This window comes from Plectropomus leopardus, chromosome 15, assembly GCF_026936395.1.
Source record: "Plectropomus leopardus strain MGB_pleo_1.0 chromosome 15, ASM2693639v1, whole genome shotgun sequence".
Classification (NCBI taxonomy): Eukaryota; Metazoa; Chordata; class Actinopteri; order Perciformes; family Serranidae; genus Plectropomus; species Plectropomus leopardus.
Window position 1 is genome coordinate 23,892,837 of NC_142190.1, and position 24,838 is coordinate 23,917,674.

At 40.4% G+C, this 24,838-nt stretch overlaps 1 protein-coding gene across 2 annotated transcripts; it reads left to right on the forward strand.

Moving 5' to 3' along the window:
* The first annotated feature begins 1,946 nt into the window (after positions 1–1,946).
* Positions 1,947–23,667, forward strand: phldb2a (pleckstrin homology-like domain, family B, member 2a). 2 transcript variants are annotated; one of them, XM_042499803.2, is made up of 17 exons: positions 1,947–2,162; positions 4,676–4,800; positions 7,160–8,106; positions 8,199–8,531; positions 12,130–12,264; positions 12,532–12,669; positions 15,116–15,265; positions 15,815–15,925; positions 16,003–16,092; positions 16,259–16,399; positions 17,506–17,605; positions 18,978–19,173; positions 19,801–19,891; positions 20,464–20,610; positions 20,716–20,935; positions 21,094–21,179; positions 21,386–23,667. In XM_042499803.2, exons 2-17 carry the CDS (start codon positions 4,746–4,748, stop codon positions 21,524–21,526), a joined length of 3,081 nt encoding a protein of 1,026 aa, XP_042355737.2. In that variant the 5' UTR covers positions 1,947–2,162; positions 4,676–4,745; the 3' UTR covers positions 21,527–23,667. The 2 variants fall into 2 exon arrangements, with proteins under 2 accessions (XP_042355737.2, XP_042355736.2); XM_042499802.2 differs by having other exon boundaries at positions 1,948–2,162; positions 18,975–19,173.
* Positions 23,668–24,838: the final 1,171 nt, after the last annotated feature.

Genomic DNA, 24,838 nt, shown 5'->3' on the forward strand with positions numbered 1-24,838 from the left:
CAGCCATTCAATTACAGGCTTAGTGGCATTCAAACACTCAAACATCTTGTTTTGTGGTTTCAAGTGGCCCTGACGCCAATTTTTCCATTAAACTGGTCATCTAGATAAACCCTGCACATGGCTGTGATGTGGGTTATATTCAATTTAGGAAAACATCCTGCCAATTAAGTAGATGAACTTCTGGGTGACTTTGAGAAATAGCTTTGGGGGTAATTTCCTGATTACTGGTCACAGGAACAGCAAGTCATTCAAATCCAGGTGTGTAAAGGTTGAGGTAAAGGTTAAACTTTTGTATCCAGGTGCAGGTAAGAAACGTGGTGAGGTTAGACTGGACAAAACAAAGTGAAAGACAAACTGACAAGACCAAAGTCCAATTAGAAGAAAACAAACATAACTGATCCACAATCAACAACAAAAAACATTGCCTATTGACTTTGGCCTCTTGTGATTGGGTGAGACACTTGAGTCTTTTCACGCTGTGACTCAGACCTTCCAACATTTACCGAACTTGATCGTACACCCACTCCCACAATCTGACACCAATTTTTTCTTCCATTTTTTTTTTTCTTCCCTCCTCCCGTTTTTCCACGGTTTGCTGTGACTTACTAGATTCAGTCTACACATGGTTTCAGTCTATAGTTTTTAAAAAATGCACACACACGCTACAGCTTGTAGCAAATAGTGGTGTGGTTGCTTTAAAATCTTTTTTTTTTTTTTTTTAAAGCTTCTTTGGACAGGAAGTGGAGTAACATTCCAGCGCTCTATGACAATTAAATCTTTGTGCTGGCAATAAATTTAAAGTGTCCAACTTTTCATATGAGACCCACCTGGGATTTATATGTGTCACTTTATTTTCCTGAAATTGTAAAGAATGATGGAAAGAGAGAGAGAAAAGCAGACAGACTTGTGAATGTGTGTGTGTGTGTGTGTGTGTGTGTGTGTGTGTGTGCGCGCGCGCACGCACATGTGTGTGTTTTTATGACAAAGACCCCGGCTCTGTGTCTGGAAGTAATCATCTCGTCCAGGCTGCACTCTGCAGCCCCCTCCCTATGATGTAATTGGAGTTTTTTTTTTTCTCATTTTTTTTGCATGATGGTTTAAGATTTTCTGTGGGATTCAGGGGACTTTTCCAAAGTAACTTTTCATTCATTCGACTCTCCGAACTGTCTTTATCCTCCGCTTTATTCACTTGTTATGCTGTTTGATTAGTTTTGATTAGAAAAAGCTAGATCAAATAAAAGTAAGGGTATTAGATTTACTCAGTGTTGCAGTGTGGTCTAACAACCTCTAACTGTAAGGGGTTTTGACTCTCTGCCTTCACAGTTAAGAGGGGGAGTGAGGTTGGCTGTGTTTCAAACACAGCGATGGGGCCTCCTCCCGCCTCCACATACTGCTGAAACAACAATCTGACAATCTTTTTTTTTTTTTTTTTTACAACTTTCAGCACTAATGCCCACTTTTGCTTTTTCTCCTAAAGAAAACACACATTGTGGGAATACTCCTCTGTGTGAGAACTGTTTAGGTTTTGTTTCTTTTCGTGGCCAAACAGCAAGAAAACTATTTCCATTGTAAATATAATGTGGACTGTAGAGAGCACAGTCTTCTTAAATATTTAAGGAAGAAGTTAGAAATTGGAGATTAGACACTGTCACATGATGAGTTCAGATAACTCAAACACAGTGGCTCCATGCTGGAATATTGATACTGCAATTTATTGATCATTGTGAGGTCAGAGGTCAGAATTAGCTACAGACAGAGAAAAAAAATCGGCACTTTGGGAGATTAAACACTCTGATTTATCTGAAGACTTATAATAATAAGATAACAGGATGATAATGCTTTCTGTGTGTCTTCCTTCTTGCCTTTTTTTTCCTTCTAAACATATAAGCAACCCCCAATCTTACCAGAGAGGGGCAGCAGCAGCGCCTGATGCTGAAAAGTAAACACACATTTTCTCACCCCCTCCTCCCCTTTCCCCCTCTCTCCTGGGTAGGAGCTAAAAGTTGAGGTGGGAGGGGAGAGGGTCTCCTGTCTGATCCTTTGTCATAGGAAGACTTTACTCCGCCGTTTCATACAGAGGAAGAGAGACTGAGAGGACTTCAGCAACTACAGACACGCTGAGAAACTCCGGCGCAACTATGTGATTGGGACAGAAATCAAAGGTTAGTCGCTTTAGTTTTTTACGCACAAGTCGATTCAATCAAATTTCCCGGTCGGTACAAACAGTGATGTATCGTGCGGCTGCATTTTGTCTGATTTCCACCGCTGCGTCGTTTATCTCAGACTGCATGCACAGTTTGTTGACAGCTCTAGTGCTGCGAACATGTGCATCACATTATAAATGAATTAAGCTGTTTTTTTGTAACTCAGGCCCCTTTAAAGTAGTCAAACTGTTATAAAAAAGAAATGTGCAGTTAGTCATTTGGAGCTGTCACAGTTGTCTGTCTTTGTTGAGAGGCTAAAGGGTGGTGTGGTTAACACTTGATGTTTATGACTAAACAGTTCTTGAAAATGACAACCAATTCAATCAAAAGTGGGTGACAGCCAACAGTGGTTATTAGTAAGTGCTTAAACTATTGACTGCATCCATGAAGCAAACACTGTGTGTTTGTTTGATGGCTTATTTTGAAAGCATTTAATTGAGTTTAGGGCAGGGTATTGTAAAGTGAGAATTAAGGTTTTCTGATGGCTGGGCTCTCTTAAAGCTCAGACAAATTGGAGCAGGTATTTATTATTTATTATGATAATGATAATCAAGGAAATATCAGAAGACTGGCCTGAATAAGTTAAAAGCTTTTTTCCCCAAAAAAAATCTTTTGCAAGCCTTTGAGATTTCCAACCAGTTTATTATTATTTATTGTATTTATATATTTATTTCAAATTACATTTTGACTTTACATGGTAATAATCATTGTGTTTGTCTGGGAAATGAGTGGCAAAGCAACAGCTTGAGCCTTTTGCAATGTGAAAGTATCCTCACAGTGGTACCACACGCAAGATGAAACACATCTTATCGTGGCCCTTCTTCAAACTGTTTACATCTCTGTGTTTATGATCCGCATCACCCTGATGGCCTCTGGTGGGTGATGCAGTAAAAGCTCCTGAAGTGAGGCTGGGGTTTTTTCCCCCCTCTTTTTTCAGGAGGTCTGGAGAATGAACTCATGCTGATTGATTGTGGGACTGTAAAAGGATACCTTACTTCCTGTAGGCCCTCTCTCCAGACAGCAGGAGCAGAGAGTCTTGGATCAGCCATCTCTGTCTTTCTCTGCGGTGTGTGTGTGTGTGTGTGTGTGTGCGCGTGTGCGCGCTGTCTGTGGATTCAGGAAACAGTCATGTCTGAGTTTTAAAATCCCTCTGTTGTATCATTGAAACCAATGATATCCTCACTCAATCTGATTTTCCTGAGTTATGGCATGACGTTTTGGGACCTGAAGATGCATTTCTTAGTTTTAATTTATTTCTTCTTTTAGAGGAGAGAGTACGACTTTCTCTTTGCACTGTTGGCTGCTTGTCATCTTCACTGGAATAACTGGGGGTTGGAGGCTGTATTTGGGGCTGTTTTGACCATAATCCTATCCTTTTATTATGTTTATGATGCCTGATTAATCGTTTATTCCCTCAAATGTCAAAAACCTTATCTAAAGTCACCAAAAGCCTAAGATAAAAACATTTAAATGCATTTTTGCTGAGTATGTGTATCGACATTTTATTTTTGATGATTGCAGATAAAATTTATTGATAAAAAGTGCAAAGAAAATGTCAGCATCGGAGGAACTTACTTTGTAAAACCGCAAGGAGCTATTTTTATTTTAATTTTCACTTTATTCAAAAATTCAAAAAAATGCATATCAGTTCCAAATATCTGTTATTGGTCTCATTAACTACTAGTAATCAGTATTAGCCATGGCGCTGAAAAAACAATACCGGTCGACGTCTAGTGAAAAGGAAGTTACAGTTGAAGCTGTTGAAATAACCTGCAAATATTTAGTATTTTGACTCAATTCATGAGATAAATGTTTAGTTTAGGAAAAAAGTAAAAGCATTTAAAGGTATTCCCAGTCCTGATTGACCCAGGCTGAACCTCTGACTGTTGCTGCTCTCTTAATGAGTCTGAGGCTCAGAGGGAATACTTTCAAGGACAAGTCATGAGCTTTTGGGCTAACAGACAGATGAAGGTACAGAGTGCTGCTTTTCAGACAGACTTTTTATTGGTGACACTGCGCCAGGCATAAAAACTTTCCTCTGGATCTGCTTTCCTACTTAGTCTTTAGGAACTTTTTTTTCCCCTTCCGTTTAAATATGCACATCTGAAATATCTGCTTGAATCGAGGTATTGTTGTGGGGTTGTTAGAGGATACGATTAGAGACCGCAAGGAATGGATTCAACTTCCTGTGATATTCTTTAAATTTTTTATCTATATATAAAATGCTGCTGTATGATGCTGCAAGAATACTAGTGTGTTTTGAAGGAGAGTTGAACTGAAACAATTGATATGTGCAGTATTTATTTGTATTGCAGTACGGAAAAGAAGGATGAATCATTTATAAGAGGGATATCTCTTTGTTGGCAATATTAAGAATACAGGAAGTTACTGTATTGGCTGTGATTTTTTAGGTCTTTTCATGTTGTGTGAGTTTTATATTGATTCTTTCCCTTTTCCTCCTCTCTTCTCAGGGAACAAAGCACGTGGGGCCCAGCTGAATCCTGCATCCTCGGACTGAATCACAGAAAGGAGGTCAGTGTGATGAACAGCATGCTTCCTCAGAGGAGCGCTGTCGCCACACTGGGCTACGGCTCAGGTAAGACTGCATTCAAGATACGTTTTTGTTTTTCTTGTTCTATTTTCCTGATACTAATCACAGTGGGTCAAATTGGTAATTGGGTCAAATCATCTTTGAATCTCATAGCAATCTACAGTTATTCATATTACATTTCACATCTAGTATTTGATTGTGTGTCATGTAAGCTTACACTAAATTTGTCCATCACCTGTGCACAAGGAGCAGAGCTAACATCATGTTGTTGCATGCATCTGTAATAGTTGAATGCTCAATGAAGTAGTTATCTCTGGATAACTTTCCAAAAAGGAGTATGTCAATTTCAAAATCCATGTTTTTCTTATGGTCTAAGAGTCCAAAAATATTTGTAAACATGAAAAATTAGGGTTAAAAAAATTTCTAAAACTCAAGTTGGTGATGCCATTCGGTTGAAAGTCTGGAGCGGCTCCACAGACAATAAACTGGGAAAGATGTTTTAGATGATAGTGAGTGCACCCAATGTAATGTTCTTGGTAAATGGGTTCTTTTTCAGCACTGAGAACACTACAATAGAAAAAAAGCTCATTTGGTTATAAAAAAAGTAAACAAACATAATGTGGGTCCACAAAATCAGGCTCCCATTCATTGTCATTTGAGCTACTCCAAGCTTTATACTTAATGACATCACAGGTTTGAGACTTACTTCTCTGGTTTCTGGCTTTGAGAGAGAGAGAGGGTAGCTCTTGTTCACAAATATTGATAAAACTTTCCTCAGCCATGGAAATAACATATTGAAATTATTAATTTAGGTGGCGTTACCCTTTAAAGTGGAACCTGGAAAGGCTCTGTTTGCATCAGTCCAAGACCTGAAAGGTTCTTTATGAGACATTCAGAGTGTTACTATAACAGCAAATCACTATTTGCTACGTTAAGATGATGTGGAGTAATGGTGCCCTAAGCAGTTAATAAAGTCACGCTCCCTTGTGTGTGTTGTAATCGGAACCTCTCTGTGGTTGATGGTGGCAAGCTGGTCTGGCCACGCATGCATGTCAGCGCTTCGTGTATTCCACTGAATAGCTCATCCCGGCTTTGCACTGCACTCATGCTAGTGTTACTGCTCAGGGCAGCATCGTTGCGGAAGTGTAGCGCCCAACCTGCGATTCCCCTGAGGTTAACACTGTTAGCTCTGTCAGAACTGTTGCTGCTGTTTAGTGCTGTATATGGAGTTAGCACTGTTAGCTTCTAGCCAGAGATAGTCTGACGTGTATGCATGTTAGTGCATGTAAATCCTTGGAAGTCCATGTGTGCATATTCCATTGGATAACTAATTGCCAGGGTTTACACAGCCATGGAAAACCTGGAAAAAAGTCATGGAATTTCACAATCACATTTTCAGGCCATTAAGTCATGAAATTGACAAAAAAAATTAAATGTTTTGGGAAAGTCATTGAATTTTGTTGAGTGTGATATAATGCACAATAACAACACATTTATTTTCTGTGGCTGTGGATGCAACAAAGCTTTAATATGTGTTGATGTGTGACGTTTGTTTACCATCACGTACATTTCTTCAGTTTCACCCTACGTTCAGTCTCTCCCTTCATATCTGCCAGCTAGCTGTAATTACAATTATGGGCAAGTAGCACAAGGAAAAAAAAGTAATGGAAAAGTTTTGAAATTTTGTCCATGAAAATGTGTGGGAAACCCTGAATTGGGGACGGTCTGCACTGCGCTCATATGGCGGTTGCGGCTAAAAAAGCAGAAACGAATCACGCTGTCATTGTGGAAGAACACAGCTCCTTAAAGTCATGCAAAAGCTATTTTTATGAGCAAAGATAGATACTAGATTTATTTCTTCATGATCTCGGAAAGGAAGTTAAATCAGTTTCACTAATTTAAATGACAGTCAAATTAATAATTTAAGTTTCATTTGAGCAGCAAACCAGAATCACTTCAAAAAACCCAAATGTATGAAGGAGTTTTTGTGACAATGGAGTACAGGAGGAAGTGGACTTTCTTTAAAATCACAACTCTGTAATGACTCAGCGTCCAGCCACCCATGACTAAGGGCAACGTCCTCACTTTGCCTGCGAAGATATTTGGGCTGGGGTGATTTCTCTTGCAGTCCAGACTATGATGCATTCTGGCTTGTCTTGGTCCACCAGCAGCCTTCCATTTTTAGAAGAAGCTTAACCACTGATTGAGCCAGTGTTTGTATTGGGCTCAGAACTGTATGAGTGTACATTCTTCACTGGTTTCCCCCCCCTTACTCAGCACATGTGTGATAGCGCTTCTCTTGGCTGAGCTGGTGCTTATTAAGTGGTTACATTAAACCTGACTCTATTACATAGTCCAAAAAGGGACAGGATTTCATGCTCTGTCAACTCTCTCTTTTCTACAGACTGTGTGAAGATAGATCACAGCAGCAGTGGCTCAGTGGGTGGGACGATGCTGAGGGGCTCTCGCTCTAAGGCAGAGCTGCAGGACCTGATGGAGACACTGCAGCGCAGGAAGAGTGCTCTGGAGGCCAGCTTGAGGGCAGCCGAGTGCAGCCGCAAGTACCTCAGCGTGTCCCCACCTGTTGGATCCCAGTCCAGCAGGCCGCTGTCAATCCTCAGCAACACTGATCGGCCTCCGTCTGCCTCCAGGACTTTTTCCTACATGACCAGCAGCAGCGTGCCTCCATCACCTCGCCAAGGTGAACGCCAGCTGAGCTCTAACGGCTTGCTCCGTCATTCACACTCTCGCCATCAGTCACAAGACAGTCTGCTCCTCTCTAACGCAGCAGAGGGAAGCTCTCTCCTCTCCTCTTATGTACCTCGTTCTCCCAGGGTGAAAAGTGGAGCAGCCAGTGTGCCGTCCAGCCCTCGCATGGGCCGCAGGCTCTACTCTCAGGGCAAAACTGGAGGAGACTCCCGGCAGAGGAAATACTCCACTGGCTCTCTCAACAGCCTGGGGATGCACAGCCGCTCTCTGCCGCGGCTTCACAACGCAGCAGACCCCCCCGCTCTGTCGCTACCGTTGCGACACCCGGTGGGTTCCCACAGAGGAGCGGGATCAGCAGGGCAGCGGCGCAGTCTCTCCTCCCTGGAGCAGCCGCCAGATGTGACAGTACCAGCCAGCATGCCCAGCACTCCCAGAAGGGCCAGCCTGGCCTCTTTAAGCTCTCTGGGTGTAGAGATGGACGATCTAGGGTTCGGAGAAAGAAGATTGTCCTTTGGGAAAGGCGGTCTGAGTCCAGGACAAAGGGTGGGCAGCATCAGTTCTCTGAATGGTAAAGAGGAGCTGAGAGACTATCACCAGCACCAAAGAGATGAACGACTCAGGGAGCAGAAAGTGCAAAGATTGGTGAGTTTGACCGTGTTTGAAAACATAAAATTTTCCCAAAAAATATATCAAATTTTGTCAAAAATAATTAAGCATGGATCACCTGTCCACAGGAGTGCCAGCGTCTAGAGACCATCCTAAACCTGTGCACTGAGTTTGGCCATGTGGAGAGAGAGCCGGCAGGCTCGGCTGTTTCTGACCTGCAGAAGATCAATAAAGAGTTGGAGAAGCTGCAGGTGTCAGACGATGAGTCGGTGTTCTCCGACTCTCCCAGCAGCACTGCTCAGGAGAGCTGCTTCGGTGCCAAAGCCAGAGACTTTCAGCTCGCTGAGGAGCAGCAGGTCAGCCAGCGTCAGCAGAGCAGCTACAGAGAGGCCAGATCCCACTCACCTGCTATCAGCCTGAACAGCAGTGCCCCCTCACCCTCCACCCACCACAGAGTCAAAGTAAGTTTTACCAAATGAATGCCTACTGAAAGGTCCTCATAAATAAATCAGGTCAGGAGTTTGATATAAATGGGTCATTATCTCATGAGAGAAACAAGTCAAGGTGGGTAAATTATATCCATATATTGGCAAGCACAATTTTCCCCTAAAGGAAAAACGACACCATCAACAACAAGTCCCTCCCCATCTTGTCATCCTATTTGTCTCAAATCTTTTTTTTTGCCCTCTTCCAGTTACAATAAGAGTTAAAGGATAGTTTGTTTGAAGTTGGGTTTTATGAGGTAATTATCCAAAGTCAGTGTGTTTTTTACAGTAGATGGTCGACAGTGTGCTCCTAGTTTAGAGAAGCAGGCGGGAGTGTAAACATGTAAGTTCAGCAATGATCGAGGCAGCAGCAAAATGTAAAAAGGCCCACCTAAAAAATCAATAAAAGTTTAAATACATGCTGTATTTAGAATATTTTCAATGCTTTACCTGGCCATCGGACAGCCCTTTCCACCTGGAAACTGAAGCTGTTATATCACACTCTTCAAAGCCACCAGGCTGTGACTTGGTAAATCTGAACAAATTCACACAGTATCGCAAAAACTAACTAACTGATGGAGGCAGGAGCAGACCAGGAGCTGCGTGTTCTGGAAGGTAAAACTACTGTTTTTGTTAGTGGAGTCTGAGAGCATAGATAAGTGTCACTTCCATTTTAGTTTAGTGTTGAAAAGGACTGATTGAGAGCAAGGTAAAGCAGTGAAAATATTCCAAATATAGCGTAGCAAGTGACACTGATGTTTTGTAGGTGGCTAAAATTTGTTTTGCTGTGACCCCTGTTCACAGCAGTACATCGCTTAGTAATACTTACCAACTTTAAGACCACAAAAACTTGGTGGAAAAATTTGAACTTCAGAGACGTTGTGTCATGCATTCTGTTGAGTTTTAGAGAATGAAAAAAAAAAAAGCCAAAAAATAAAACAACAAGGACATTGCAACATTATTCCTATGCCAGATACTTTTAATTCTCAGGACAGAATAATTCACTCTTCTAGCCTGATCTTGTGTGAGTTATAAGAAATCTGAAATTTGCCCAAATATTTATTTCACTTATTACTCTCCATTTCCCCCTCCATCTGTTACTCACTGGCGAGGACGAGGCTTTAGCAGCTGTACTCTGCATCACATGCATGCCAGGGAACAATATTTTGTGTAGCTTTATTGTTGTCTGGGTGGAAACTGTGGACTTTTGGATGTTAAGGGCTTATGCATGATGTATGGTGCTAGAAGCAGGTTGTGCTAATGAAAAGGAAAACAAGGTGTACATTTTTCATAAATCAGTGGAAATATGGAAGAATTATGACCCAAGAAGAAACAGGAGAGGGATTGAAATATACCTGGGAAAATAGAGAGGGCAAGTATACACTTAGCCTGCGTGCCTGCTTCTTCACTCTGAGGGCGTGCTGATGGTCATCTCCTGAACACTAAGTATGGATAAGTAGCTCATACAACCCCACTTCAGAAGATCTGAAGTATCCTTTTAAGGTGATTGAGGAGAAGACTAAGCAGTAATAAAGACTAACGAGACGCAACCCTCCTGTGGAATGCAGTTTATGTGAGTGCTGATATCTTTTTGATCCTTGTTTGTTTACCTCTTGTAATATTGCAGTAAATGCTTTCCATTTCCTTTTGCGTATTTCCACAGAACATCATTTCAAAATCTAGAGTACATTACAAAGTTTCCATAATTGTATCCATGTTAACTGTGTAGAAAAATGTGTATGTTCAAGACATCTACAATCTTTACACTTATATACTAGTTCTACCATTTTATCCATTCATGAAACAACCAGCAGGAAAAAAACAATCAAATCAACATGATTCACAGTGTGACAAATTTGCCTTTATAATTGGTTCAAACAGGATTTATCTGGATGAAAAGTGCAAACATGTGTAGTGTGACGCTGTGGTGCAGGCTCTGAGTCATACGTTGACAGCACATCCACAGCGGTTGAATTTTAAATTGCATCTTTCACAGCATTATTCAACACATAAACTTCTCTTGGTCGACACAGATTCCTCCAAATCATTGAGCTTTCAGTAAGAAGTTGTGTGCAGTCTGCAGTTTGTACATTTCCTGTTTATGTGGGTAGTTCAGACACATAAACATGGAAATCACAGTTAGGCAAGACCTCCTCACAGCTTTGATGTTGCTTCGACTTGACCTTGTCTTTTCTCTCAGCGTTTTTTGAACATTTCACAATGGGAAGCCTCGTTGCACATACTGAGAAACGAGCGAACATGTTTTATTTGCATATATAAATATATCGAAAGTATCACATACCGTGTTTTTAGTTCCCAAAGAGGCCCCCTCCTCCACCATCCCAGTCCTGGTGCCGCTGACTTACTGTCTCTGTTAAGGCAGCCTAATGGTGTGTCTGGTTTTAATGAAGAAGTCCTCGTTTTGTTTCAGCACTCGGCCATTGAAACTCAGGGGGAACAGGAAATGACTTTATCCCACAGAGAATTAGTGTGCCCGTGTGTGTGTGTGCGCATGCACAACTGTGTGCCGCTGGAAGAATGCTAGCGTATAAGTATGGAAAAGTCATGCATTTTTCCAGATGTTTTGAACTGTACTGATGCTGAATAGATGGAAGATCTTGTAAAAATCAGAACACATCCACACAGGTAATTGTGAAGAAGAAGAACTTTATGTGTCATCAGATGAACAAGCATACAACAAAACTTCAACCCCCCCTCCCCCCGTGGTGCAGATTATACATTAATAAATGATTTTTTTTTTTTTTTAAAGTCACTAAGTAAAGACAAGGCATTAATGGTTAAATAGGCACAATAATAATAAATATTGCAATAATAAGATGGGCAGTGTGGTAGGCAGATTTTTTTTCTTTTTATGTGAAGGACACAACTTTTAAACACACCTGGAGTTTACAGAAACTAGAGACCAGTTTCTGTGGCATGCCAGTTGTGATAGAAGTTTACAGACTCCAAATACCCTCTCCTCCACCATCTGCATTCCTCACAGCAGTTTGTGCAGGAAGACAGAGCGCTCACAACCAGCCTGGGAAACTATAAATCCTAGAGCTGCTGGCCACATGAGGTTGTGACCAAAAAAACAGATCTCCTGACTCCTAAAAAGAAGAATATCTGATATATAGGATCTTTAAAATGTGCCCACGTATGCATATGAATGAACGCTTGTGGGACGTTGGCAGGCAATGAAATGTGTGGGAGTACTTTGGCGTGACTGGCAGTGGAGCGCACTGATAGAGATTTCCATTACAGCAAGTAGAGAAGAATCCTGCCCATACTGTCAGTGATCCAACTTTGGATGAGTTAAAACAGCAGCTGCTGTCGTCTTGATTCTACTGGCTGGCAAATAACATTAACATTGTATTCTATGCGTGGAAAAAATGAGTTTCTCATGGTGCAAAACCTTTCTGCACTGATTATACAATCAAGAGAAGCTACCAGCAGTAAACTTTACAATAGGGATTTTTATGCACGCTACTATAATGTACAGTATGTATTGGTCAGAGAAGATGAAGTATCCTGTACAGCCAAGTATTTAAATTGTTTCCTGATGTCATTACAGGCCTTGGAGAGCGTGCAGCTGAAACAGGAAGTAACGCACATAGAAGAAGAGAGGATTCAAGTTCTGAACAACATAGAGGAGCTGGAGCAGAAGGTCAAAGACCTGGACAACCAGATGGAGGAGTCTGTCCGAGAGGTAGACAGCACAGCACAGCACAGCACAGTATATGAACTGACCTAAACAGCTTGATAGTTTTTGTTCTTATCTTATGTGAGAAGACGTATTGATGACTTCAGAGCATTGTGCAATAGTTTATCACTTAGGCTTGTCACAAAAAAGTTGATGAAGTGAGTTGCAGAAATCATACATTGTTTAACTTATTCTGTCTTATTATCATTTTTAATTAAGTTGACAATACATTTCTAAGGCAGCTCTTTTACTGTGTACTGCTGTCTTCTGCAGATGGAGGTGGAGTGCGCTCTGCTGGAAGGAGAACAGGAGTCGGAGGTGGCCCAGCTGCAGAGGGAAAAGGAGCTTCTGGAACAACTTAAAGAAAAGATTCATAGTATTGAGAAGACGAGCCACACTGAGAAGTCACAGGTAAAATTTGAAGAGTGCACTCAGTAAAATGCAGATCTCCACCAGGCATCCGTCTCCTGGTAAACACAGCCACTTTAAACACTGCTTGTAATTTTAGCAGAGGCACTGTAGCATGTTAAAGAAGCTAATAAAACTAAATGCCCCATTTATTTTTGATGCAGCCATGGCGCGTTGCAAAGAGCAAACTGAGTTTTCCAACTGAAAGACACTGTAGGTGAAATACAGATACAATACAATCATGAGGGTGAATGTATTTTAACGACTAAAACACAGCCAAAAATCTTTGACCCAATTCATTCATAACTGGACTTTTAACAATATAAACTTCATCTGTGGGTTACAATACAGCTACACTACACACGATTAAAACAGACAAAAAGGGGAAAAAATGAACTCTGTAACCTACTTACTTACTTAGGTTACAAGCACAAATATCAAGGAAAAATGACCAAATCAACAAAGTCTGTAAAATCAGGCAAGCAAAACGCCCCACCTCTGAGATGCTCCTGGTGTAGCATAACACTGTGCTGAGGATGGAAAAAAGCTGTGTTCGAAACGCCCCCTCATTTACTCACTCACTACTCACTATGTAGTGTGTATTAAATAGTGCGCTATATAACCAAACAAGATCTCGAACACTACATTGGAATTTTTTTTCCCCGGAAATACATGTGTGCATTGCATTTTGGTAGATGGGAGTTGAATGTAGTGTATATCGTATGAACACTCAAATTTGCTGTGCATTGTGGGCATTTTATAGTGCACTATATAGTGGATGAAATTAACAGCAGAGAATTCGGATAGTGATAGTGATCCGATAGTGATAGGGGACGATTTCGGACACAGCTAAAAACTTGTTGCAGCTGTGCCAAGTGGAATTGTCCCTCCCGGCTCCCTTACATTTAGGATATTGGTGAAGATTCCAAAAAATGGGGACTAATGTGTCTTTAAACATGCATAACTTTAGTGGATCATAAGATATCGGGTTTAAAATTAATCTGCAGATGCTGTGGCTCAAAATGAGACCAAACTTTTTTTATCGATGTTACTTTTTAAGCCATGACAAAGGCCAAAATGTGGCATGCAACAGACAGTAAGGCATGTTGTTTTTGGCTGAGCTGACTTCTGAAGAACTTGCTGCCCCAACCAGCAAGTTGTAACCAACAGGAGTGAGGAGTCAGCATTTAACGATGGTGTTAAACAGAGAGTACAGCGTGTATTTACATTATAAATCACCTCTACCACAAAAGATCCTGAAGCATACAGTCATTGATGAGCACACAAAATATTAGGCTAATCTTTCCAGTTGTTTTGCAAGATTCTGTGGACAAACAGATACACAACACTCACACCCGCAAACACACGACCAAATGCATGATCCCCTCCAGGCGATAAATACATTAAATGATCAAACCTTGGTAGATTTTTGGAAGACATAGTGTGTGGACACGGGTTCTTTGACGCTAAAGCCACAGCTCAGGCAGACTCACAGGGATCATTTCAGTTCAACCACAGCTTCCTCTGACACGGATTCAATTACATTTCCTTTTTAAAACCAAACAAACAAATTATGTTTCCAAAAGGAAATGCTTACAACACCAGGTCAAAGAGGTTCATCATAAATGGGATCTGCAAAGCAGCTTGAAAAGTCTTCTGAAAGATCCTCACCTAGAGCTGTCCAAATGTGCAACAGAGAATAAAGAGCTGAAATGTAAAGGCATCCCAGAAACAAAGTTTTATAAAGAAAAGATGTGTTTCTGCATGTCTGACAGTCTCTGCTGCAGTCTTTTTTTGGTAATCCACCAGACAATACATGGCAGTTTTTCCTGCATTCTCCAGAGTTAGCTCACTTTAGCACTGTGCGCCAAAACTCACAGAATAACCAAATACCTCAGTTCTCATTTTTTGCTGTTTTTTTCTCCCTTCTTCTCCATTTGTTTCTCTTTGCAACATATTATCTCTCTTGACCTTGCTCTGTTCAATCCTGGATCCTCTACTTTACTTCCGGTCTCACATTCACAACTTGTGTACTTGCCGTGGTATCTCTTACACCCACATTTGTGAAGGGGCCCAAATAGTTACCATGTGTAAAAAGAAACTGTTAGCACATCTGACTCCAATTAGGTTAAAAACTAAAATCACCTGAAACCTGACATCACTTGCAAGGACATGAAATTTAACACTTATTACATTGTCCAAAATAGCACCCATTATATATCGCCCTGAAGCAGATGTTCCGTTAAATACTTGATCGCAGCACTGCTAAAAACCCAAACTGTCTCCATTCATGAGTTCCCAAAGAGGCATTAACAATCTATCTAAAGTTATTTCTTTCCTTGTACTCCTTGTGCCCAAAGTAGATCCATTTCTTAAAGTTCTTAGCTATTCTGCATTTTTACCTTATAATTGGGGTGTTTTGTGTGCATTTGTCTGTGCTTCTCTTCAGCACGAGGTTGAGGAGCAGACAAAAAGTTTGGAGGATTTGGAGTTTCAGAAGCTGGAGAGAGAAATTAATCAGGATGAGGAAAAAGAGAGTCAGAGCCAGGAGCTGCTGCGAGAGATCGCCGAGTGTCAGCGTCTAACAGTCACACGCAAGGTACAGCGAGTGACAATTTGTGAGTGTGCATGTATTGCATGTTTAACATCACATGAAAAGTAGATCTTCAGTAATAGTTTGGATGTTTATGTGCATGTTCATACTAACACACTCCATTTAGATAGTGTCAGACGTTCTGGCTCTTTTTCTTTCTTTCAGGTTTCAGTAACAGGCTTTTTTCAGTTACTGTTGTCATTAATCTTACCACAGGTTGTGCATGAAAATAAAGCTGCAAAATTGTGACATTTGCAGCACAAAGCATGAACTGAATGAGTGAAATTACAAGAAACAGAAATACCAGCAATGGTAAGCATGAAACACCATTTACATGGTAATAAACACAAAGAGAATTCATAGAATTAAGGCCACAGAGAGAGGGTGCAGACAGGATAGGATACTAAATTGTTTTCAGTCAATGTTATTTCATGGTAACAAAAATCTCTCACCTCAAACGTTTGCTGCTTTATAGTAAAATGCATCTGCTAATGTGGCAGCTTTATGTAGAATTGCAGGATATTGTGTAGTGATATTCTGTGTTTTTTGGTGTAGGAAAGAATCATGACCTTGAAGAAGCAGTCCTCACAGATTACCTTACAGGCTCAGCAAGACAGAGAGAATTTCCAGAGAGAGAAAAACAATTTGCTCATCATGCTTCAAAAGGTAAGAAAATTCTTTACATGCTGATACAGTAAATATTTGATTTCATTTACTTGAAGATCTTATCCTGATGCCTGCAGGAGAGAGAGAAACTGGCGTCTTTGGAGGGAAAGTATGCAGAGTTATCTGAAGGGCAGACCTTCACTAACAACCCTGTAGCCATTAAAGAGGTAGGTATGAATTACAGCTACGATAGCACGGAAGATTTTCACCAGCAGAGTGCTACTCTGTCTTTGTCACACAGTGAAAGTTTCAGTGTTTTTGATGAGAAGTCCTGTTATTTTTTATCTTTCCTTATCCACTGTAATTTCTCTGATGTTTTTGTGATCACTGCAGCACTTGCACTCTCTTAAGGAAAGGAGAAGAAGTGGTGGTAAAGAAAACTCCTCCCACCCAAGTGACAGCCTACCTCATAAGAGAAGCCAGCAGCTCCTCACTTCTTACGGCAGATCGCTGGGACGCACACTTCCTCCCAAGGTCATTAACTTTATGTCATACATATTCTTAGCTAGAATGTAGGAATATATATTAGCAGAAGTGGAGTATAATATAAAAAGTATGTGATAATCACCTGAAAATAAATACTGTTGTGATTTTGTTACCTTGGAATGAGCCATTTGTTTCTAAATAAGGAGTGGGTCTTAGTCTGTAAAGATCTCTATATTGCATCACCATTGTTCTACAGTAGCCCAGAACAGACAAACACAACATTGGCTCTAGATAGGGCAATTTGCATTTTCACGTCATCCACCTGTCGTTCGGAGCCCCTCCACAACAAGGGTGTTGGAAAACAGATATTTTTTTACGTGAAACTGCTTAATGCAGTGTTATTCTCAGATTAAATCACTGGGTCTATTTATTTTGGAGATGAAGAGACCTCTGCAGATTATTTGGTTCTTAGTAAAAACCTCCTGAATGTCTGGATCTTAAGTTACCAAAGAAAAGAGAAGACACATTAACAGGTGGGATAGCGGCTTGTCTGTGACATGCCAAACAGCATAAGGAAAACAAGAATTTGTAATGTGAAACTGCTTTATTCAGTGTATTGAGCTGTTGTAATCTCCTGGTATGTTTGTTTTGGAGAAGAAGAGACCTCTGCGGATAATTCGGCTCCTGGTAAAAACCTCCTGAACAATGAACAATGAGGAAATCCTAACCAGTGGAAGTTTCAGCTGGCTGCAGTCCTCACAGCGACAGAAGATATCACTAAATCCTCCTAAATCTTACACACTGGACCTTCCAATTGTGTGTTTCAAATTTGAAAGAAATCAGTATTTCTGTTAATTAAAGCAACTGTATTCTACAGCTAGAATAACCCAGATTGAAAACTGCTAAAAAATGATGGTGCTCGCTCTGATTCTGGACTGCAGAGGAGGGGATTTCACTGCCCCCATTACTTGTATCCAGAAAGATTTGAACTTCCCTAGAGAATGATCCACCCAAACAGGAATTCACAGTTTCAGTCTGGCTTGCAACACCCATCCAGCTCATGAAGTACTTTGGGAATGAGAAAAGATTTGTAGTTTTGTGAAGGTTTTAGATGGTGATCTTAAACAGCATGCGTGCTGCTGTTTCTTCCTCAGGCCCACTTGCCTCTGTCCCAAAGCTCCAGCTGTGGCAGTGTGATCCCACAAGGCTTCAGCTTCTCCCCCCGGGACCTGAGCACGCGCCGCCTGCCCAAAAGTGAGTCAGTGTACTCGGCTGTCGTATCTTGTCTGCATCAAATCTATACAGTGTGACCAGTTTAAACCTCAGGCGTTAGATATGTAGGGCAGGAAATGCTGAACTGATGTAGTAATCTGTGGCATGGCACAGAGAGAGACACATTTGGTCCAAATCTGATACCAAAGACTACATGGTTGTCTAAACAGAAGTATTATACATTAGACCAGACAGGAATTTTTGATTTTGAGGCAAATTATGCCTTTTCACAGCTCTCTCAAAACAAGTAACACATACAAAGTGTTTTAATTGGTAATGGCAGTATGTGTAAACTGTATTTAATTCAGTAGATACATGTAGGTTTTGAGAATTTATCATTCAAGAAAATCATGATTTTAAGTTCTGTCACATAATAGCCATACAATTCTTTGCACGATTTGGAAGACCGAGAGTGTTTTAATTATATACAGCAATTTATACAACACCTTTTTCACCATGGTGGCTCTATTTAAAGGGACAGTTCACCCCAAAATCAAAATGCATATTTTTTATTCATTAGTCTTGGTCAGTCTAGATGGTCTTGGTGTGAGTTGTTCAGTGAAATTTTGACCGTAGAGATGTCTGCAGTTTCTCAAATATAATTAACTAGAGAGTACTTGACTTGTGGTGCTCAAAGTAGCAAAGTAATATATTTGGAAAATTCAACAACAAAGTCTCTTACCAGAAATCATGACCTGGTTACTCAAGATAAACCACAGACCTTGTTTCTACATAACTTCACCCGCCAACTGAATCACGGCACAGAAGGAAGTGTGCATTTACTCATGGACGTGTGGCTCATGCTCTTGACAGCCTGAGATGTAAACATTAATTACATCCTCCTCTGCTGGACTCTAACATCAGCTAGCTCAGTGGTGCACAGTGAGCTAGCAGTAGATGCATGCCTCCTCCTGCACGGGCATATGGTTGGTGGGCAGAAAGAAAATAGTTTGTATATGAAACTTCTCACATCAAGTTCTGTGGATTATCTTCAGTAACCACTTCAAGATTTCTGGAAAGAGACATTGCTGTTGAGTTTTAAAACTTGTATTTTTTTAACACTTTGAGGCTAGATTGATAAATAGCACTACTGGTAACTGGAAAAATGTGTATTTTTAATTTTGGGGTGAGTCCCTTTAACAACCTTTCTATTTCTCCTTCTAGTTACATCATTGTTATTTGGCTTGGTTACTGCTGCCAGATTTTTATGAAATTATGATCACAAGATGTGATGCCACAGGGCCAACTAGTTAATGAACAGCAACCCTGTTGTCATAATTTGTGGCTTTAACATTAGATCATGCGCATTCAGACTATTTCCACTTTCTACTGTAATGTTTTCTTCTGTCAGCAGGCAACAGCCATGCACACATGAATGAAGACAGACAGAGAAGGAGTGATTTTTGTAGCAGGATGGTGTCAGAGCCCAGCGTGTTCCTGGACTCCTTCTCCTACCCAGACAACAGCCAGGCCTCAGATACAGTCAGCGTGGACAGTTCTGACAGCCTGGAGACCAGCTTCTCCGCCTGCTCCCCAGACAACATCTCCAGGTTAGAGAAAACGCATGACGGCGTACAGATGAAAGGTTACTTTGAAGAGTTTAGACAGAGCAGATTTGTGTGAATCAGAAGAAACTGAGTGGTATTTTTAGAAAAGTCGGAGCATGAAGGCTTTAGGAAATGATCAGGAGAGATATTAAGGAGAGCAAACAGATGGATGCTTATGGTTTTGGAAGAGGCTGTAATATTCTGTGTTTGTGCCCGATGAGAGACAAGCATATTTATGATATCTAGCTGTCCTTGCACTGCAGCAAATTAGACATGCAAATTCAGTCACAGCCTGTGTAAATGTGTTCATCCCACATTTATATGTTTAAGGAGGAACTCCCTATTACAAGTTGGTTATCAGGGAAGTCCTGCATCATGGTGTTATTAATACCCCCTTTTATTGCAAATTTAAATAAAAACCTGGAAAGTTAGGTATTTTGTACAGTTGAGTTTAGTTTGTGTGTGTGGCTTCATTTTTTTCTTTGTTTGTTACATTATATTTTATAATACAGATTTGTTTCATTGTTTATCTCATGATAAATGTTCCACAAACAGGAGCATCTTTTCACCTTATCAGAGAAATGTGGTTCATCTTGTGTTTGTTGACTCGTGTTTTCCATTTTCCATCAGTGCCAGTACGTCTAATATGGCGAAGATCGAGGAGATGGAGCGTTTACTCCGAGAGGCCCAAGCTGAGAAGCACAGGCTTCTGGAGCATCGGGTAATGTGCCAAACCTAACCAAAACCAACTATGTCATATGGATGTGTGCATGGACAGATTATGAGACAATGGGCCCTTGGGCACAGACGTGCAAAAGGCCCCACCGCCTCTCCTTCACAGGGGCAAAATACAAAGACTTTGTCATTGTCATGCATCTTTTTTGTGGTCATTTTGTGTAAGTTTGTGTTTGTTTTGTACCTCTTTGAATTAATTTTGTGTCACCTTATGTTTGTTTTATGTCTCTTTCAGGCAATTTTGTGTCTTTTTGGTTTGATTTGTGTCACTTTGAGTCATTTTTTTTGGCTTTTTTTGGATGTTTTTTGTCTCTTTGTAGTCATTTTGTGTCTCCTTGTGGTTTTGTGTCTCTTTTAGTTACCTTTGTGTCTTTTTTGGTTGTTTTTGAGTCTCTTCCTTGTCAGTACATGCTAACTTGAGTGACATTTTGCACGTGAAGGCCAGGGGGGGGGCCCTGAAAGTCGGGTCCCCTGAGCCTGTGCCCAGTAGGCCCCTTCAGTAATCCATCCATGGATGCAGTTTATGTATGTGAAATAATTTTTATGTGGCATGTGCAGGAGCGTGAGATGGAGATGCGCAGGCAAGCTCTGGAAGAGGAGCGAAGAAGAAGAGAGGAACTGGAGAAACGACTGCAGGAGGAGACGAGCAGGAGACAGAAACTTGTAGAGCGAGAGGTGAAGCTCAGGGAGAAACAAAGATCACAGGTATTCAGAGCTGTGGTTGAAATGTGTTGGGGTTTTTTTCAACATAAGCTTCATGCAAATACTTTTTGAGCAATCTAATGTTAAATTTCAACACGTTTCCCACAGTCCCGGCTGTTGACTCGCTACCTCCCTGTAAGGAAAGATGACTTTGATCTTCACGGTCATATTGAGGCAGCTGGACACAACCCAGATGCTTGCTTCCATCTGGCCATCACTGATAAAACCTGTCGAGGCTTTCTGGTCAAAATGGGCGGCAAGATCAAGACCTGGAAGAAACGCTGGTTTGTCTTTGACCAGAATCGCAGGACACTCACCTACTATGCAGGTGAGTCACTCTTTGCTTTCAGTCCTCTGATAATGTGCAGTTTAAGATGTGAGACAAAATTACTGCAACAGTGATGTCACTTTTTAAGCTATGCCAGGATACCTGAGGCGGAGCTTTGATCACTGTGCTGTCGGTTGTGTTTATATTCTCCACTGCAGACAAACATGAGACCAAGATGAAAGGAGTCATTTACTTCCAAGCCATAGAGGAGGTGTACTATGACCATTTAAAGAACGCACACAAAGTAAGTCAGTTTGTTTGAAATGTGTGTGTGAGTGTGTGTGTGTTGTTTTCAGTTTTTTCTTTGAATAATACAGGCATTTCCTTATTCTCTGCTTCTCTCCCTTCATTTGTCTTTCTCTTCCACACATGCATCACCTCACCCCTCTCCCCTACATTCTCACTCCACTCTTTCTTTTTATCAACACTACACCTACTTCCGCACCCAAGAGCCCCAACCCGTCGCTGACGTTCAGTTTGAAGACGCACGATCGCGTGTACTACATGGTGGCTCCGTCGCCTGAGGCAATGCGTATCTGGATGGATGTTATGGTCACAGGTGCCGAAGGACATATGCATTTCATGGTGTAACTGATCCCATCAGATCAGGGTCCACACCGTAAGGTTTTATTGGTAAACTCTGTGTCACGTGGGAATGTTTGTGTTACTCTGCTTGTATCAGCGTAACAGCAAACACGTGCTTTGCAGCGTAGAGATCGATGTTCATCAGGTCAACAAAAAAACTTGTGTTTACACTTGTATTAATTGTAGCCTATAACTCTTGCTCAGAAGCACACGTTATAATTTAATCATGTATAACAGAGCAAAAGAATTGATATACAGGTTTCATAATTAAGCTATTTAGTTATTTTTTGGTTGTTTATATGCCATGTCACTAAGTCTTGCACAACCTCAGTTACAGTTTCAAACTTTTTCCTTCCTTAAACAAAATCTTTGTTTATCTCATTCTCTCATTGTTATGTATGGCTTTTTTCATCCAAAACTAGATCAGGGAATATTCTTCACCACCAGATATGCAACAACTGCTACTCTTCTAAACTGTGGTACATACTGATGCTGCTTATTTATAACATGCATATCTGCTAAACAGCTAAAGTAGTTCAGGGGTCAGCAATCTTTACTATCAAAAGAGCCATTTTTGGCCAAAAAAAGCTACAAAACATTTTTTATACTGCTATTGTGGTTAAGTAAAATTTAAAGGAAAAGATGCCATGCTGTAGATGTCTGACACACATTTTAGTAGACAAAATGTCAATGCATTTCTGTATTTGGTATATAGACTACACATTTTTACAGTTGGGGAATGTAAGAATACAGTAGAAATTAAAAAATTTATTGTTAAAAAAATAATTCATTAATTCCCATATAATTGTTGTTAGAGCCACATGGAGCCACTGTCGAAGGGCTAGAGTGCAATCTGCGGCTCAGCCTTTAGTAATGTACAGATCCAAAATGTTGCAACGGAAGTTTAAGTTAAGTATGTCGTCCTCTGTTACTTTACCGCCTTCTTCTTCCCTCCTCTACTTCTGGTTGGACATCTGGCTGTGACAGTGAGTCATAACGTCTTTGCAATCCCTTTTAACATCATGCAGTCTCTCTTTGTGTTTGCAAGAATGCACATTTTTTTATTTTAACTCAGATTTATTGTTTCTTTATATTATCACTAATATTCAGATGTAAGTAGTGTGTGTATTCACATTTTAAACTCAAGCATTTTATTGCTGCTGCCAGACTACAAGCATAAGCTGGTCTTGTCTGCTTCTTTAAAGCAGGGCTGAATGTTGGCCATTAGTATTACTTTATACCACATACATGTTTCTTTGCATCACTTTCATTCCAATGAAGAAGAGATGATTTCAGGCACTTTTTAGGTTTACTTTTTTTTATAATTAGTAGTAATTGTTGGTTTATATTCCACTCATAAGAGTAGTTAATCTGCCCAAATCACAATGGTACTGTGTCATGCTGACCACTGAGCAGCTAGTTGCCTCTATCAGGCCTCAGGCCTGATGTGTTGAAGCCATGTTGTGCAGCAGTGATGCTGTATGCACTGCGTCACCCGCATGTTACTCTAAAGCATTCTGTTTTTTCACCAGCAGAGGTCCTCGGTGCAGAGTTATTGTGCTGAAATGACGTAATGCCAAATGCCAGCAGGTCCAATCATACATATTTTTTAAAGGCTTATATATCAAATATTTGCATTTATAAGCACATGCATATCACACTAAAGATTTTTTTGAAGCAAAGATTTTTTTTGAAGCAAAAAGAAATCATAATGTTCAGGATATTGAACACAAAATGATTTTTAAAAATAATATTGTTTTTAATGTTTTTTAAAATCCATATGTTTGAGCTGTGTATTCTTTAACTATTTGCAACAGTCTGAATGATAATCAGATATCTCTTAACAGCTGTTTGTTTACAGACAGAGTGCAGATGAGGCTGCAGAGCCAACAGTGTTGCAGATGAGTTGTTGCCTTTCCCATATGCTTCTCAGTGAACTGAGGTATCTGTCATGTTGACACCTCATCTGCAAACTGTTGTCCACTATAAGAGACATGGGCCTCGAAACCAAACAAATTACTGCATTTATATATATTCTTGATAAAAAATTTTATTTTGTATGTGAACAATTGTCATTTTAGACTCTACATTTTTTATGATTGGCATTTGTTTCAATATGAAAAAGAATAAATCATTTTTATTATTAATCATATTTGTGAAATGTTATGGTTACTCTGCCTGTTAAACATGAACTTTATGTTTCATGGGCTGATCATGGTAAACAGTGGGGGTTATGTATGTTAAAATCCCCAGGTGGCAAGATGATGTGTTTTCCCATGGATACTGAGCACCATAGCTTTATTTTTACACTGTTATGTAATGTATCATCATGGGAATCAATTATATAGGGCTGCACAATGCCTCTGGATTGAAGCTTATCTAGAGCTTTAAACCTCTTAAAGGAGTTGACCTTTTATTTATCTTTTAATATAAGATAAGAGCAGATAGCATCATTGCTGTGGCATTTTGTGCTAATTTATCAGCTCCCAGTATATCTAAAAAAACTCAAAAACATGATTTTCTGGGAGTGTAATATAATCTACAGTGTGGCTCAGATTTTTTTAGAAGAAGCAAAAAACTGTAAATCTCCACATTTTAGGGCTGTGTGACAGCATATTTGTAAGTGTGAAGGATGAGTGTCTCCAGTTTCACTGTATCCACTGAGAAAAATCCAGCATTGTTTGGGTATTTCTCTGCGTAGCTGGTTCAGCTCAGGTCAATGCAAAAATAGTTTGGAAGCAAGCTGATAAAATATGTTTCAGAATGAGAGTGAAGCAGTATTATGATGTTCGGAATTATTATAATCCAATGATTTAATTTAAAATAGTGTGCTGACTTAACTGGTCTTATTAGCATGTATAGTGCGGATATGCTCATTAAGGCACTCATGTTTTTAAACTCCTCCTCTAGACTCTCACAGCCTTTCATTGGTTGACCTAGTGGGGTTGGCATGGAAACACAGAATGAAGCATGCTAAATTAGGTTCTAAAGAGGCACGTCGTCTCTCCAGAGGCAGAAGCAGACACAAACACATGCAGTCCATAGAAAGCCACGGTGACCTCAGTGCATTATGGGTGCTCTAATTTGTGTAACATATTTGGGATGACGGGGCTGGCCTTAAAGATGCACAAACAACCCATAAACAGAGAGATTTTATGCAATATTGCTCAAAAGTTTATCCATGTTCTCCCTGACTTCACTCACGGCAGTTGTTATTTTCACTCATTAGTGTGAAAAAGGCATTGCTGCAAAATCATGTGAATAGATGTTGACAAAAGGCAGCATTCACTGAAATGCCTGTTTCATATTAGTCTTTAA